The following is an 18,289-nucleotide window of genomic DNA, read 5'->3' as shown; positions in this document are numbered from 1 at the left end:
CTGCTGCCCTGTGAATTGCCATCATACCTTCCTCAGCTCTCCAAAGATGTCCACATGTTTCTTGAACACCTCCAGGGATGGTGAGTCCACCCCACCCTGGGCAGCCTGTTCCAAGGCCTGACCACTCTTGCAGGAAAAAAAATTTTCCTAATGTCCAACCTAAATCTCCCCTGGCACAATTTCAGGCCATTTTCTCTTCTTCTATCACCTGATACTAGGGAGAAGAGACCAAGCCCCACCTCACTGCAACCTCCTTCAGGGAGTTGTAGAGCTCAACAAAGTCTCCCCTCAGCCTCCTTTTCTCCAGGCTACACAATCCCAGGCTGTTCTCCAGACCCTTTAACCAGTTTTGTTGCTCTTCTCTGGATGTGCTCCAGCATCTCAATCTCCTTCTGGAGTGTGGTGGCCCAAAACTGAACCCAGTATTCAAGGTGTGGCCTCAACCAGTGCCCAGCACAGGGACACAATCACTTCCCTACTCCTGCTGGCCACACTATTCCTGATCCAGGCCAGGATGCTGTTGACCTTCTTGGCCACCTGAGCACATTGCTGGCTCATGTTCAGATGGCTGCAGCCCACCCCCAGGTCTTTTTTTGCTGGGCAACTTTCCAGCCATCCTGCCCTAAGCCTGTAGCATTTCCCTCAGGTTTACAGTGCCCTTGCCCCTCACCACACCTTGTGCTGCAGAGCTGCACTGAACACCAAGAAATTCTGCTCTAACTCAAGTGTGACCAGACGTGAAGTGCTTTTTTACATTGCTTTTCCTCCTCAAAGGCAAACCTGGAAATGAACCATCTTTGGGTTTTATCACCGGCGTATCTGGCTCAGTAATGAACTGGAGGCTAACCTTTGTAAAGCGATAAGGGCAGCATATTTCACACTGGCCCTGCTGCCAAATCGCCTTCAGAGCTTTAAAAACTAATTATACGAACAGAGGCATGACTTGTTCCTTTCCTTTCTCCCCTTGCCAAGTTCTGAGCTACTATAATATGCTCAATCAGGTCCCTTTGTCTGGCCAACCACTCCAGAATATTAATGGGAAGATTCTGCTAGTGTCTTAGCCTGCCTTTTGACATCTATTCGCAGAAGAGAGAGTGGTGAGGTTAAGACAACAAAATCAATCACTGTCAACACAGAAAGGCATGATGGTTTGATTTTGTAAAGACATTGTGTTTGGGTTCTTCTCCTTAATTAAACAAATGAGTTACAGGAAAGCTGGGGAGGGAGAGGGAAAGAAAATTGTGCTCACATGTCTCCCTGCTACAGGGCAAAAACTAGTGGCAAACTTTCAGCTGGTAAACTTGCAGGATCCAGGGAGACCTTTTAGTGGCCTTCCAGTACCTGAAGGGGCCTACAAGAAAGCTGGGGAGGAACTTTTTACCAGGGTTGTAGTGACAGGATGACAGGGAATGTATTGAAGCTGGAAGAGGGTAGATTCAGACTGGAGATTAGGAGGAAATTCTTTACAGCGAGGGTGGTGAGACACTGGAACAGGTTGCCCAGGGACATTGTGAATGCCCACTCTCAGGAGGGCAGGCAACCTTGTCTAGTGGAAGGTGTCCCTGCCCATAGCAGGGCCGGGAGAGGGGTTAGAAATAGGTGATCTTTAAGGTCCCTTCCAACCCAAACAAGTCTATTATTCTATGACTCTATGTTATGTTCAATTTAGCAGTTTTCATAAAGGGACACTCTCAAGAGTTTCAAGTCTTGCTGTCAGCCCTGTTTTGTGTCCATAAAGAACATGCTCCTATGTTTCATCAAGCTCAAACTTTCCTTTCCAGGAAGTGAAATACTTAGTTCTGTCCTTGCTAGCTGATGAGTGGGGTGTGTGAACACAAATTGGTATCTGTGTATCATGGTCATAAAAACTGAAATGAGAAAACAGGCTTAATTTCCTGCAAGAATGGTCAGGCATTGGAACAGGCTGCCCAGGGAGGTGGTGGTGTCCCCATCCCCAGAGATGTTAAAAGAAATGTGTAGATGTGGCACCTGGGACATGCTGTAATCATCATGCTGGTGTTGGGTCGATGGCTAGACTCACTGATCTTAGTCATCTTTCCCAAGAGGAACAATTCTATGATTCTATGATATCTTGAATGGCTGAAATAAGAATGTAATAGAAGCACGGAATCGTTTTAGCTGGAAGAGAGCTTTAAGGTTATCAAGTCCAATCCTTAAACCCAGCACTGCCAATTCCACCACTAAACCATGTGCTTCAGCACCACATCTACATGCCTTTTAAAGCCCTCCAGGGATGGGACTCCACCACTTCCCTGTACAGCTTTCCCAGGGCTTGACAACCTTTTCTGTGAATAAAGTTTTCCTCATGTTCAAGCTAAACCTCCCCTGGCACAACTTGTGGCCATTTCCTCTTGTCCTATCACTTGTTACTTGGGAGAAGAGACCAATGCCCACTCCATTGCAACTTCCTTTCAGAGAGTTACAGAAAGTTGAGACTGTCTTCCTTCAGCCTCTTTTTCTCCAGGCTGAACAACTCCCTCAGCTGCTCCTCATAAGACTTGTGCTCTAGTAGACTTGACCTGTCCCAGGCTCTTCCATCACAGTTGAGAGGACATGATCCTAACAACCAAGGTATCCACAAGACCCATTTCCCTTTGGCTCCTTCAGGCAGTGATGACTAAGGCAGAATTACTCCCAATTCATCAGCAGCAAGAGGAAGAAAGAGAAGCAACAGCAGTGAAGGCTCATGTTCCTTTGGATTAGGAGAAAGTTTGAAAGAAATCTGCTTAAATGGAAAGGAGGTGACAAAAAATTGGGCCAGCAATTGGTGTTGTTTTGAAGCTTTGCAGGAAAGATCTATTCACTCATGCACTGATTCTTGATGAAGTTTATCAGTCATGTCTTTAATCATCAGTGGCTAAAACTGGCCCAGACTGATCATTGTCATTTGAATTAATGCTACAGAAGCATTCACACAACACTTTGAGGAACTAAGCCATAATCCTCTGTGCAGACACTGAGGAAGGATCTTTGTCCTGATGTCTAAACTGAAATAAAAACACACGGGAGAGGAGCTTTTCCCAGTGAATTCAAAGGAGATGATCTACAGCCTTTTCATGCTAACACCTCTGATACATGTCACAAAATAATTAATCAAACACTAACAGAATGGTTTGGGTTGGAAGGAACCTTTAAAGGTCATCTAGTCCAACCCTCCACAGTAAGCAGGGACATCTACAACTACAGCAGGTTACTTAGAGCCCCAAATAACCTGGAATGTTTCCTGGGATGTGGATTCTACAACCACTGTGGGTAAAACCTGGGCCACTATTTCACCATGCTCAGCATAAAGAATGTCTTCCCTCTGTCCAGTCTGAATCTTCATCTCTTAGTTTAAAACCATCACCTCTTGTCCTGTCACAACACACCCTGATAAAAAAGTCTGTTCCCAGCTTTCTTAGAGCCCCGCTTTAAGTACTGAAGGCCACAAAAAGGTCTCCCTGTAACCTTCTCTTCTCAAGGCTGAACACCTCCAGCTTTCTCAGCTTGGCCTCACAGCAGAGGGCTTCCAACCCTCCCATCATGGCTGTGGCCTCCTCTGGCACTACTTTACCAGGCCCATGTCTCTCTTGTGCTGAGGACTGCAGAGCTGGCCCCAGCACTGCAGGTGGGGTCTCAGCAGAGCAAAGCAGAAGGGTAGAAGTAAAACGACAACTTAGGAATGAAATCAACATTAGGATCTAAGTATTAGTACTGGTACTCTGATCAGATTTAGCCTTCCCTTGAATTTTCAGTAGTAGGTTACCCTCAGCCCATAGTATCCATCAGGGCATCCACAAGATCTCTGGTGTCACACACTGACAACTCACCAACCACAGTAAGACCCAGGAGGACACCCCTACACCTTTCTTTGCCTAAAAACAAAGGATAAATGAGAAGGCAAAGATGGAGGCTAGGGCTGAAGGGATGAATCTCCAAATCCTTAGGAACTAGACTAAGACCTCAAGGGCTCTCTCTGCCTCCTCAACTCTTTCAGCAGCATGAAAGAGAAATCAGCAAAACTCTTTATCTCCACTGCACTATGAGCAAACATTTTTGTGACTAGACATGTTTCAGACCCTTCACTGATCCTTCTCTAGACTGCATCATCTTCATGTCATTGTGCTTGCATTCAGAGAAGAAGTAAAATGACAATCTGGGCAAATTAGACTTGTAATTTTCAACAGCTTCACTCACTCCTACAGTTTTACAGCCAAATGCCAATCAAGGAAGTGATGAATAGTGATAGGAATGTGCAGCAAGCTTGTGCAGACAAGCTTTTTGACTTGCTGGAATGACAAACAGGACCTGTTTCTTCACCATGAGCCAATGATTCAGAGACTAAACCATTTCCAGCATGCTGGAAAGGCCATCTGCCTACGTACAGGATTTCACTTGCCTGAAAAGGTAGAAACAAACTCATTTGGACACAGCAAGTTGCCTCTGAAAGAATCTCCTTTGGAGGTACTGATATGTTTCTTTTGATTCTCCTTATAAAGCTCCTAGGCTTGAGATGGATGAGAAATACCACCTGCTCTGAGCCTAGATGAAGGACAGCTTTGGTGACAACACCAGTTTGGGGAATTCCTCCCCAATATAACTAATTGGCTCCTCCATTAGGTCACAGACTGTTGCTCTCTCCATTGCATGGGTGATCAGAGTAGTACCATCAAGCAGGACAAGGATCTGCCTGAGCCTTTCTTTCCCTCTCCAATCTCAGTCACATTCCTGGCTCAATTCACAAGCACCACTCTTCGAAACAGCCTTTTTTGAAGAACAGACTGAGGAGAAAGAAGCAGTAAGATCAGGAAAGTAGCAAGCTGGCCCTCCCACTTAAGCACCTTCTTGAACCACAGCCTCCCTGTCTTCTGTCCCTGTTGCATATGAGAAGCAGCTCTTCTTTCCCCTTTTTCTTGAAGGATAAAGAGCTTTGGGATGGTTTATCTGTCAATCCACCACACAGCTAATAAACAAAGCCCAGAAAGATCCTCCAAACAGATAATCTCCTTAAGGATTTCTCAAGACCATCAACAGAAACAATCCAGGCAACACACAGGGAGATCTCAGTTCAGCAAAGTTGGTGTCTGGCTTAAAAATCACAGAATCCCAACAGAATGGTGGTGGGAGTTGGAAGGGACCTCTGGAGACCATCTCATTCAAATACCTCTGCTAAAGCAGGCTCACCCACAGCAGGTTGCCCAGGAACACAATATCCAAGGTTTAGAATCTTTCCAGGGAAGGAGACTCCACAACCTCTCTGGGCAGACTGCTCCAGGGCTCCTGCAGCCTCACAGCAAGCAGGTTTTCCCTGATGTTTAGGTGGAACTTCTATGTTCCCTTTTGTGCTCATTGCCATTTTCATTGCATAATCACAGAACTTTAGGGGGCAGAAGGGACCTCTGGAGATCATCCAGTCCAACCCCACTTCCAGAGCAGGACCACCCAGAGCAGGTCACAAAGGAATGCATCCAGGTGGGTTTTGAATGTTTCTAGTGAAAGATACTCCACAGCCTCTCTGGATAGGCTGTTCCAGTGCTGTGTCACCCTCATAGTGAAAAGGTTTTTCCTTATGTTTATGTGAAAAATTTCTGGCCCCATCCTCTTGCCCCTCACCTTTTAGACATTGATAAGCATTAAGAAGACCCCAGCATCATGCAATGTAATGACATAAGGACTTGGCAATGTTTGTTCAGTAACTGGACTTGAGCTTAAAGTTCTAGTCCAATCAAAAGGATTCTATGATTCCATTTAATTACTCCACTTGAGAAAAGATCAAATCTCTACCTCTTCTCACACCTGGAGACACAGAAGCTACACAAACACCACCATCATTCTATTTCCAGCAGTTTCTACCATTGCTGCTACTCCTTGAAACCTTCTATAACTTTCTAAAACATTTTACCTTATGAAGTCTTCCTCTTCCTCTCTCTTGGGTCTCAGTTGTTTGGGTTGAGCCATGTTGCTCCAGTTGGGCAGAGATTTCAGGAGCCTGCTAATATCATCATCTTTAGCCCAGGATGCACTGATCACCAGCTTCTCATCTGACTGCACGATGCTCCTACGGGGAAAGCAGCAACAATCATAGCATCACAGAATCAAAATTACAGCATCATAGAACTGGAAGAGACCTTTGAGATCATCAAGTGAAACTGCTTGCTTGCAGCCTACAATCCTACAACTACTGCTAAACCAATTGGACTTTCCATGCAATTCCACAACTAACCAATAAATTCCTGCCACATACAAACATGCAGTAAGTGTCAGGGAAGGGGTCCAAAGTGGAATTCAACAAAGTGTTTACTGAGAGCAGCCCTGTGGAAGGGGACCTGTGGAGTTCTGGTGGGTGAAAATCTGGACACAACCTGGTAATGTGCTCTTGCAGTCCAGAACCAGCCATGTCCTGGGCTGATCCCCAGCAGTGTGGGCACCAAGTGGAGGGAGGGAATTCTGCCCCTCTACTGAGACCCCACCTTCAGTGCTGGGGCCAGCCCTGGAGTCCTCAGTACAGAAGAGACATGGACCTGTTGGAGTGGGCTAGAGCAGACCAGAAACATAACCTGAGGGCTGGAAGCCCTCTGCTGTGAGGACAGGCAGAGAGTTGGGGTTGGTCAGCTGGGAGAAGAGAAGGCTCCAGGGAGACCTTCTGGTGGCCTTTTGGTACTTAAAGGGGGCCTGAAAGAAAGCTGGGGACAGACTTTTTATCAGGGCCTGTTGTGGCAGGACAAGGAGTGATGGTTTTAAATGAAAAGAGGGAGATTTAGACTAGATCTAAGGAAGAAGTTCTTTACCATGAGGATGATAAGGCACTGAAAAGGGTGCCCAGAGAGATGATGAAAGCCCCATTCCTGGAACCATTCAAGGTCAGGTTGCTTGGGGTTCTGAGCAGCCTGCTCTAGTTGCAGATGTCCCTGCTTACTGCAGTGGAGTTGGACTAGATGACCTTTAAGGTCCTTTCCAATCACAACCATTCTATGACAGCACCTGTATGGAGGGCATGGCAGCACAGGTGAACAGAATATAAAATTCTCTTAAACTCACAACTCTTGATGTACTTTGATAGACTCCTTCAAGGGAAAAAAAGGCCATATTCTCCCCACCACTGGAATCATTCAACCTGCAATCATTTATACAACGGGAGGAGGTCATTCTACACTAGAAGACAGAAAAGGTAGTTTCTCCATGGCTCATTTGTTCTCTTCACTCTCAATCCAGCTCGCCAGCCACTGACGATTGTGTTGTGACTGCAATGTGGAAAACTGCCCAGGAAGACCTGGGTGGAAGCCACCAGCTCACCACACACCAGCTGGCCCAGCTTGGGGACCTGGTCTGAGGCAATGGAGCTTCTCTCCATTCATCCCAAACACCTAATAATAAAGATTTCATCTAAATCCTGTATTTGTGTGAAATCAAATCAAACATAATCCCAACGATTAAGATGTTCCCTGTTTAATATTTTTGGTAGTGTTACTAATCTGAATTCCTCACTGGCAACTGCAGAAGACAAACAGGATGCTGTATTTGGAGAAGTCAATTGGCTGCCTGTTTTTTGTGTTGGAATTGCTCATGAACAACTCTCAGCATAGTCCTCATCAACGTCTGCTGCTTCATAGGCACACTGAGACTAGAGAGGAAAGTCCTCTTCCATTCGTGAGTTGTTCAGCAGACACATAGTTCTGGGGGGTCTTTTTCTATCTCTTGGAAAAGGCAAGTGGGAGTTAAGGGTGCTGGCATAGAATCATAGAATTGTTAGGGTTGGAAGGGACTTCAAGGATCATCTAGTTTCAATTCCCCTGCCATGGGCAGGGACACCTCACACTAGATCAGGTTGCCCAGAGCCACATCCAGCCTGATCTTAAAAACCCCCAGAGATGAGGCTTCCACTACCTCCCTGGGCAACCTGTGCCAGTGTCTCACCACCCTCATGGTGAAAAACTTCTTCCTAACATCCAATCTGAATCTACCCATTTCTATTTTTTTCCATTCCTTCTAGTCCTATTTTATTACCTGACACCCTAAAAAGTCCCTCCCCAGCTTTCTTGTAGGCCTCCTTAAGATACTGGAAGGCCACAATTAAGTCTCCTTGGAGCCTTCTCTTCTCCAGACTGAACAGCCTCAACTCCTTCAGTCTGTCCTCATAGGAGAGGTGCTCCAGCCCTCTGATCATCCTTGTGGCCCTTCTCTGGACACGTTCCAGCACCTCCAGATCCTTCTTGTAATAGGGGCTCCAGAACTGGATGCGTACTCCAGGTGGGGTCTCACCAGAGCAGAGTGAAGGAGCAGAATCACCTCCCTTGACCTGCTGGCTATGCTTCTCTTGATGCAGCCCAGAATGTGATTGGCTTTCTGGGCTGCAAGTGCACACTGCTGGCTCATGTTGGGCTTCTCATCCACTAGCAGCCCCAAGTCCTTTTCTTCAGGGCTGCTCTCAAGCCAGTCACCGTCCAGCCTATATCAGTGCTTGGGGTTGTCTCGACCCAGATGCAGGACCTTGCACTTGGTCTTGTTGAACCTCATGAGGTTGGCTTGTGCCCACCTCTCCAGCCTGTCAAGGTCCCTCTGGATGGCCTCCCTTCCCTCCAGCGTGTCTCTGCACCACACAGCTTGGTGTCATCAGCAAACTCGCTGAGGGTGCACTCAATGCCACTGTCCATGGCACCCACAAAGATGTTGAACAAGCCTGGTCCCAGGACTGATCCCTGAGGGACTCCGCTTGTCACTGGCCTCCACTGGGACATGGACCCATTGACAGCCAGGCTTTGAGTGTGGCCCTCAAGCCAGTTCTGTACCCACTGAATGGTCCATCCATAAAACCCATACTGCACAATTTGGATTGTAAGGGACCTTCAAAGGTCATTTAGCCTGACCCCCTTGCAGGAAGCTCTTTTCAGAGCTGTCACTAGCATTCAAGTGGCAATTTTGGAGATGGTCATGCAAGACCACCATAAACCAGCAAATTTTTCCCACTCTGCTCAGTGCTGGTCAGGCCACATCTGGAATACTGGGTTCAGTTTTGGTCCTTGCTATGCAAAACAGATGTGGTCAGGCTAGAGAGAGCGCAGAGAATCACTGCAAAGATGATCCAAACAGTGGGAAGCTGCCATGAGAGGAAAGGCTGAGAGAACTGGGTTTGCTCAGCCTGGAGAAAAGAAGGCTTAGGGGAGACCTTCTCGCCATGCTCCTGTAATTAAAGGATGGCTTCAAAGAAGTTTGAGACTCCCTTTTGGCATGGAGTCATGTGGTAAAGATGAGGGGTGAGGGGGACAAGTTACTCCTGGGGAGATTCCAATTGGAGACAAAAGGAACAATTTTCACAATGAGAACAATCAGCCTTGGGAATAATCTCCCCTGGGATGTGGTGGAGTCCTCAACAGGGAACACTTTGAAGATTTAGCTGGATAGGTGCTGTGCCATCTTACCTAGACTGGGCTTTTGCCAAGAAAGGTTGGACCAGATGATCCTTGAAGTGCCTTCCAACCTGGGATTCTATGATTCCATGATTTCTAAGGGGATTCTGTGGATTGACCAGTCTCATTTATAAGCATGTTGGTCTAAGGTTGATGATTGGACTCAACAATCTTAGAGGTCTTTTCCAACTGAAAGAATTCTAAGATTCTGTTTTAAATCTTCTGAATGGTATTATTTGGTCAATACATAGAAATAAAATAAACACCACACCATGCATCTGCATTTTGAAAAGAAAAACAGTGAAGAAGGCATCAAGAGAGGAGTCAGAGCTGATCTACCTTGAAACAGAGCAGGTTACTTCTTTTACCACCAGCAAGGATCGACCTATCCCTCCTTTCACCTACCAGCAAGAAAACAACCTCTGCTTAGTAAGCATACAGGGTTTGTGAAACTGAATTTGTCACATATACATTTTCCTCCTCTTTAAATTTCATCTTCAATCTGCCACAGACAAAGGAATGAGTCTTGTTTCCAGCCATGGAAGACCTTGGCGTCAAAATTTCAATTGGGCCTTCTGCTGCTGGTAGGAACTTGGTGTTTTTCCACTCAGGAAAAAAAGGGCTCCTTTATGTTTTGTATTCCTTCACTCCAGCGAAAACTGATGGGGAAAAAATATCTCCACCAGAATCCCTGACATCTGAGATGGAAAAACGATTTTGATGCTATCTGGCCATTTCCCTGCCAAGACAAGACAACTGTTCCATTGAATATATTAGTGCTTTGTCCTCTCCACATTTAAATGACTAAAGGAATAGTCTCCTTCCCTTGGGAGTCTATTTCACAGCTGAACAAATCCAACTCTTGGATGAAAAAACCCCAACCCTGATACTGTGCTCATGTTTCGTTTTACTCAATTTCATCCCATTACTCCCTGACATTCCCCTTTCCAGCAGCCTCAGCGCTCACCACTTTCACTCTCTTCAATTATTTACAGCCTTTTCACAGCCCTTCAGATGTCTACGAAGGCAAGTCATTTTGGGGAGCCTTCTGATGGAGTTATACAGGGCACAAAGCTACCTCTCTGTTTTATGATCCTTATTATCTGCTGTCCTCAAACATCCTGAATGGATCCTACAGAAGGCTGGAGAGAGACTTCCCATAAGGGTTTCTAGATGATAAGACAAGAGGGAATGTTTTAAGCTGAGGGAGGGTAGGTTTAGACTGGATTTTAGGAAGAAGTTCTTCAGTATAAGGATGGTGGGACTCTGGAATAGGCTGCTTAAGGGAACTTGCAGATGCCTTCTCCCTGGGAGTGTTTAAGGCCAGGTTGGATGAGGCCTTGAGAAGTTGAGTCTAGCTGAGAGGCATGCATCCCTGCCCATGGCAGGGTAGTTGGAAGAGATGATCTCTGAGGTGCCTTCCAAACTAAGACATTCTATGATTCTATGGTCCTATTGCTTTTTGGAGTGTGTGGTTGTGGAAGAAAGAGGGGAAGATGTTAGGCTGCGACAGCAAGTTGAAAACTGAGCTTGGTGTCCTCAATCTTCCTGGGTTGATGTTTTCCAAGATTAACATATATCATTCCTGCTGTTCTCACCTGTTGACAACGTGCTGCTCACGAGTCCTTGAGCCACTGATGCCTTGAGCCAAATTCAACAGCCAGCTGAAGATGAGTCAGCAGTGTGCCCAGATGGCCAAGAAGGCCAATAGCATCCTGGCTTGGATCAGACATAGTGTAAGAAGCAGGATCAGGGAAGTGATTATCCCCCTCTAGTCAGCACTGCTGAGGCCACACGTTGCGAGATGTGTTCACTTTAGGGGACTTCACTACAAGGAAGACATGGAGGTTCTGGAGTGGGGCCAGAGAAGGGCAAAAAGGCTGGTGAAGGGTCTGGAGGAAAGGTTTGTGAGGAGCAGCTAAGAACCCTAGTGTTGTTCAGCCTGGAGAAAAGGAGAGGGGAGACCTTCTGGCTCTCTACAGCTCCCTAAAAGAAGGTTACAGTGAGGTAGTTGTTGGTGTCTTCTCCCTAGTACTAAGTGATAGGATGAGAGGAAGTGATCCCAAGTTGCAGCAGGAGAGATTTAGGATGGCCGTTAGAAGAAACTTCTTTACTAAAAGGGTTCTCAAACACTGGAACAGGCTGTCCAGGGAAGTGGTTGAATCCCCATCCCTGGAGGTGCTAAAAAGAGGCAGAGATGTGATGTTGAGGAACACGGCTCAGCATCAGACTTGTCAGAGCTAGATAATGATTGGACTCAATGATCTTAAAGGTCTTTTCCAACTGATACAACTCTATGAGTCTATGATGTTGGGACACTGCCACTAGTAAGTGAATCCCTCGAAATCACATCCCCATTATTGCAACACTTCCTGAGTTTTACTGACAGACTGGTCTTACTTGAACTACCCCTTAATTAAGGGAGACATTAAACAGGGTGGTCCATACCCCAATCTTTATTTGATGCCCAACTTTCCCCATCAGTTACAGGCTTCTTTTCCCCTACCTTTTATTTTTAGCATTTCAGCCAGTTCTCAACCTCCTTAACTTCTATCAATGTCAATCTAATTCAGGTTCTCAAGTAAATTATCAGAAGCCACGATGACATGTTTTAGTACAGCTCAAACTGCTTCCTTTCAAACAACTCTCCTTCCCCCAGACTCCCATGTAATTATTCCTGCTGCTGTAATAGGGTGACTTGCTACCACTAGTACCATAATCAACTAATCAATTCACAGCTCAATGGGCCACGGAAAATGCCATCTGTTTGTGCTCAGCTCCTGGGAGCAGGTAGGGAAGAGGTGGAACACTTAAACAGGTGATGGCACATGAGTGAGGAGGGTTCATGCCTCCATGACTCACTGGGTTTTATCCAGAAAACATCTGCTGGTGGTAACAGTCCCAGCTTTGCACCACTGCTAGGAGCAGAGTGATGGGGAACATCCTTGGGCACAGCTGGGGGGGCATGGCTTTTCATTAGGAAAACATCTGGTGGCCACAGGGGCTAATTGGACTCTGGTGCCTTGTGCCAAATGTATTTGGAAATGATTTTTTTTCTCTGCTCAGGGCCAAGGTGATGTTTCCATGCTGAGCTCTGCTCCTACTGCTAAAGAGCTTAAAACCATGCTCAGCATGTTCCAGGTAACTGACGGAGACAGATCCCTGCCCAAAAAGAGTCAAGAAGACAACTTAAACTCTAAACCATTAATGCAAGAAGAGGAAGATGCTGGTAAAACGTAGTAGACATGAGTGGCAAGAGCATTTCCTAGTGACTTGAGAAATCCCATTTGACCACAGGCATCTTGGATGACTTCATCTGCTCTTCAGTTCCTTACCAATAAAAATGGGCTTAGTTTGATCTTACCTGTCTGGCAAGCAAGATCATTTGGAGATATTACACCCTATTTTATGCCACCTAATTTTACAGATTTATCTTAGAAAGTCCAGCCAGGAGGCTGGTTGCCATAAACTGCCTTTAAGAGCTGACAGAGGTATCTGGGCACCTCCAGAGAGTTTAAGGACATTTTAATTAATTAGGGTGAGTCACTCTTTGGAGATGTGCATTTCTTTTATAGACTAAAGAGAGTAATTTGGGTGACTGATGTCTCACCCAGGCTCTTCAAATAGATAGGCTGCAAAATGCATGAGAAAATGTTCAAGGCAGGAGGGATGAAGACTGATAAGAAGGAGGTGGACAGACAGGACAGAGCTTAAAGTTTGACAACAGAATAAGAATGTACAACTTCAATGTGAACATAATTGTGCAAGCGGACATAATTATGCACAGAATTGAATCAGAGAATCACAGAAATATTTAGTCTGGAAGAGATCTTTAAGATCATTGAGTCCAACTATTAACCCAACATTTCTGGATCACCAGTAAACCATGTCCCCCAGTATCACATCTACAAGGCTTTTAAATCCCGTAAGGGAACACACACCCAGTGTGTGTTTATTATATGGTGTGTTGTGGTTACTAATTCCTGCTTCCCTGGGCAGCCTGTTCCAGGCCTTGACAGCCCTTTTGGGGATGAAATTGTTCCTAGTATCTAACCTAAACCTCTCCTGGTACAACCTGAGGCCATTTCCTCTTGTCCTGCTGTTTGTTACTTGAGGGAAGAGACCAACTTCCACCATGCTGCAACCTACTTTCAGAGAGCTGTAGAGAGCAAGGTCTTCCTTCAGCATCCTTTGCTCCAGACTAAACAACCCCAGTTCCTTCAGCTGCTCCTCACAAGACTTGTGCTTTAGATCCTTCACCAGCTTCCTTGCCCTTCCTTGGACCCTCTCCAGCACATCAACATCCTTGGCATGTGGTCAACTTTTACAGAAAGACATGGAAAGAGATTAATTTTAGTGCTCAAGACAGCAAAGCTTGTCCCAGATGGCTGTTGGCAAGAGATTTAAAAGGACTCACGTTAAGGTTAGCTACTTTGAACTGGTCAAGTTTTTCCCTGTCTCTGTGATTCTTTCTATGGCCTGTCAAATATCCAAAGCCTCATGAAAATCATTAAACCACACTGGATAGTCTCATGAGTAGAGCTGCTTTTGTGGCAATCATCTGAAGAAGCTTTTAGATATGGGCTGGACAAGACTAAATCATAGAATCATAAAATACCAGGGTGGAAGGGACTGCAAGGATCATCTGGTCCAACATACGCTGGCAAAAGCACAGTCTGGAAGGCCCAGCTGATTGACGCTGTCCAGTTGAATCATAACAATGCTTAAGAAAAGCACTGCCAAAACTGCTCAAGCCAAAAAAGATCCCAAATAACCAGGCAGAAAACATAACTCACATTTGAAAAGAAGTTGGCATCGAGCTGGAGACCTTCTCATTCTGTAATTACCTGAAAGGAGGTTGGAGTGAGGTGGGGAGTAGGTCTTCTCCCAGGAAATGAGTGGTAGGAGAAGAGGAAATGGCCTCAAGTTGTGCCAGGATAGGTTTGGGTTGGTCATAAGGAACAATTTCTTCCCTGAAAGGGTTGTCAAGACTTGGAACAGGCTACCCAGACTGTCCCCATCCCTGGAGGGACTGAAAAGCCATGTAGCTGTGGTGCTGAGGCATGTGGTTTAGCAGTGACCTGGCAGTGCTGGATTAACACTGGGACTTGATGATCTCAAAGGCCTTTTCCAGTCTGAATGACTCTACAATTCTTACAAACATGCAAGTTGCAGAATACATCTCACTTACATCACATTAAATATGCTCAAATAAGAAAATCCATAGCTGCCCCAGGAGGTGGTGGAGTCACCACCCCTAGAGGTGCTAAAAAGTGCGTAGACATGGCACTCTGGGACATGGTTAAATGGCCATTGTGGCGTTGGGTCAACAGTTGGACTTAATGATCTTAGAGGTCTTTTCCAACTAATACAACTCTATGATTCTACTTGCAAAACTGTCCAATCCATTCATGTCCAGCCTCACTAGTTTGTCTTGGGTTTGGGATTTTTGTTTGTTTGGTTTTTGTTGGTTTTTTTTTTTCTTTGTTTTGGGGTTTGTTTTTGTTTTCTGCATTCACTAGAGAATCCAAGCCAAATGGAACTCAAGCACAAGGAATCTCAGCTGTGTCTTTCTTAGCCCTGATGTCTTGACAGAGCTCTCTGTTCTGCAGCTTTGCTTTGACGAGCCTGCATTGGAATACGTTTCATTCATGTTTTGCTCATATTCCCCTTCAGCAAACACATGCACACGGGGAAGGAATGAATGTGCAAATCCTGCCTAAGCCATCACTCTGGCTCCCCAAGTTGTCCCTATCCTGACATCTCAAGCACAGACAAGCCCTTGCTCTGATAGCTTTGCCTGATTGTATTAATTCCTGGCTCCAAGGAGTTTATTTTGATTTTAAGCAGCTAGAGATGATTCTTCCTCTACTAAATTTATCAACATGAGGATTTATCCATCTCAAAGCCCCAGGGATAAACCCTGGTCCAAAGGGCACGATTGCGTGGAGCCGTATGGATGTTGAGATCCCTGCAGAGGGCATAATGTCCCCACGGATGGAACCGCTCGCGGCAGCAGAGCCGAGGAGCTGCTCTATTCCCCTGCATCATCTGAAATGTGCAGAGATTTCTATTTCAGTCCTTTGCAAGCAGCAAAACTCAAACGTTTCCTGTTTTTCCTCCTGCTGTAATCAGGATATTGCCAAATTAGGGCTGTCCTAATTACCCCTCAGCAGGTGCCAAACCCAGGAATGGTATCAGCAAAGGAAGGAAGGAAGGACCTTTAAGTTCAAGCCAAAGAAATTACATCTATTGTCTGGCTGGAGTCAGTCAAGTTCCATGTAAAACATGAGCATTTTGGTCAATGGCACACGAACAGCTACCAATTTGCATGAGGGCTAAGACCAAGTTTAGTCACATATGTGCTTGCTGCTAATTGTTGGTGCTATTATTAATAAAGATAATGATGATGAGCCCATACGCAGCCGCTCGCCAGATGAAGCTTCTCCTGAATGAAATCAGGCAACAGGAAATAATTTCTTAATGCTCTTGGTCAGAAAACACAAGGGGCTTTTTCAGCTTCCCCTGCCATGGCCAGCCTCAGTTAGTCACTAAAGGAGATTATGGAGAGCAGCTATTAGAGGCCACATGGCCACACATCCGTAGTGTCTCTCAATGCCACTATTTATCCTCACGGAGTGGGGGTTCTGGTCACCCTCCCCAGTGAGGGCAACAGATGGGCAACTGGGATCTACAGAGATGAAGTTACAAGGGGAGGGAAGACTGAGGTGGAATCTTCTCAATGCTTATAAATACTTAAAGAGCAGGAGTCAAGAGGACTGGAACAGTATGATGGTACCCAGTGATAGGACAAGAGGTAATGGGCACAAACTTGAACAAAGGAAATTTCAGCTAAACATAAAATCATAGATTGCAGTAAGTTGGAAGAGACCTCCAGAAATCATGCAGTCCCTTCCCCCTGCAGTAATACATCACCAACTACATTATGAGGAGGAACTTCTCTGTTTTGAGGGTGGCAGGGCACTGAATCAGGCTGCCCAGAGAGGTGATGGAGACTCTCTCTCTCTGGCATCATACAAAACCCACCTGGGCACCATCTTATTCAACCTGCTCTGGTGGGGGTGTGGGGGGTGGGGGGTGTGTGTGTCACTGGACTAGATAATCTCCATCATTTCATGATTCTGTGATCAACATTTATCCAAGAAATCCATGGTAAATTATATGAAGGACTTAAACCAAAGAACCCAATGAGATAACCCTGTGACCACATTGTGTTTAGATTCCACTTTAAGGCTGGGGAGGCAGGTAGAGATGGATCACCCAAAAATCAGAGAATCAGAAAATGGTTTAGATTAGAATGGACCTTTAAAAGTTATCTAGACCAACCCCCATGCAGTGAGAAGGGACATCTTCAACTAGAGCAGGTTGCTCAGAACAACCTCAGAAAAGGAGTTCCAGCCCTCTGGACCCAGTCCAACAGGCCCATGTCTTTCCTGTCCAACCAAAATGCAAAGACAGCCCTGGACAGGGTGTTTGATAACCTCTGAAAGAATAAGTTGACAACCTGGGAAGGTTTCACAAAACCCAGTGTGTGTTTATTATATGGTGTGTTGTGGTTACTAATTCCTGCACTGTCACAAGCTCTGAATAGTCAAATCTTAATATCTTTAATTAAAACCTAGCTGAATCTCTTGGCAGCACTCAAATCTGGCCTGCTTTACAAGAAAGCAAGAGCTATAAACAGACATTTATGTAAAAGATCATAGAATTATAGAATCACTGTGGTTGGAAGAGACTTCTAAGATCATCAAGCCCAACCACTGACCCAGCATTGCCAAGTCTACCAGTAAACTACGTCCCTCAGCACCCCATCTACACATGCTTTAAATACCTCCAGGGGTGATGGCTTCACTACTTCCCTGGGCAGCCTACTGATGTCATACAGATGATCTAGATGATGCCTTATACTCTCCATCTCCAGCCACGCAGGGATAGCTCTACTATCTCTGTCATCCATGCTTAAAAAGCCTAAAGCACAGTGTGATGTGGATAAAATCACTGAGAAGCCAAGACATTCCATACACGAACAAACATTGTTTCAGCTTTTTCTGCCATCTAGAAAGAAACATCCTTGACCATTACAACCAAGATGATTTCTAGAAGTAACTCCTGTCTACTCATGACAAAACATCAAAAGCCCAAGAGTACTGTCTCCAGCATACACCACTTTCCAAGCCTGCCTGTACCTGTAGGCAAGGGTGCAGGTGTCCTTGTACTCCTGGAGTTTCACACACACCATGTTGAGGAACTGATCTGAATAGGCACTCAAGTCATGCATCAGGTTCATCAGGTCTTGAACAGTCTTCTCCACAATTACTGCACTCTGGAAAAGAAAGAAAAAACCCACAAGTGTGAGTAGCAGGTCAGCACACAGCTTCTCATGTTCTGCTAAGTTGTATCTCACAGGCACCTGCACAGCTGATGCTCTCAACACCGATCAGATGCTGGAGCAATCCATGACACTGAGTGACATAAAGCAGATAAATGAGGAAAAAGAAGAAACCATGTGAGAGGTGATAGAATCAGAGAATGTCCTGGGATGGCAGGGAACTTCAGATCACCTAGTTTCAACCACTCTGCACTGGCAGGGACACCTTCCACTAGACCAGACTGCCAAAGGCTCTGTGCTCCAACAGGCCCATGCCTGTCTTGTGCTGAGGACTCCAGAGCTGGCCCCAGCACTGCAGGTGGGGTCTCAGCAGAGCAGAGCAGAGCAGAGAGGCAAAAGGAGCTTCCTCAAGGTTGAAATCCTTTTGCTGCAATGATAGGAGTAACATTCAAATCCTTTTGTTACAACAATAAGAATAACAGGACAAATCTGTGCTCCACATCCCACTGATGAGCAAGTTTAGACAGCCTGCAGA

At 45.7% G+C, this 18,289-nt stretch overlaps 1 protein-coding gene across 1 annotated transcript in view; it reads right to left on the bottom strand.

Annotated features, from left to right (window-relative positions):
- The window catches only part of EXOC4 (exocyst complex component 4), a 517,764-nt gene that overhangs the window by 77,175 nt on the left and 422,300 nt on the right, over window positions 1–18,289 (bottom strand). Inside the window, exons 12-13 of the mRNA XM_068169085.1 lie at window positions 17,612–17,748; window positions 5,903–6,058 (exon numbers count right to left, since the gene is read on the bottom strand). Of these exons, the coding sequence (XP_068025186.1) occupies window positions 5,903–6,058; window positions 17,612–17,748 (293 nt within the window). The remainder of the gene's footprint in view (window positions 1–5,902; window positions 6,059–17,611; window positions 17,749–18,289) is intronic.

Source organism: Melanerpes formicivorus, unplaced genomic scaffold (assembly GCF_026170545.1).
Source record: "Melanerpes formicivorus ecotype bairdi unplaced genomic scaffold, bMelFor1.0.p_v2 SCAF_3, whole genome shotgun sequence".
NCBI lineage: Eukaryota > Metazoa > Chordata > Aves > Piciformes > Picidae > Melanerpes > Melanerpes formicivorus.
Note: the sequence above shows the minus strand (reverse complement) of the source record. Positions and strands in the feature narration are given on the sequence as shown.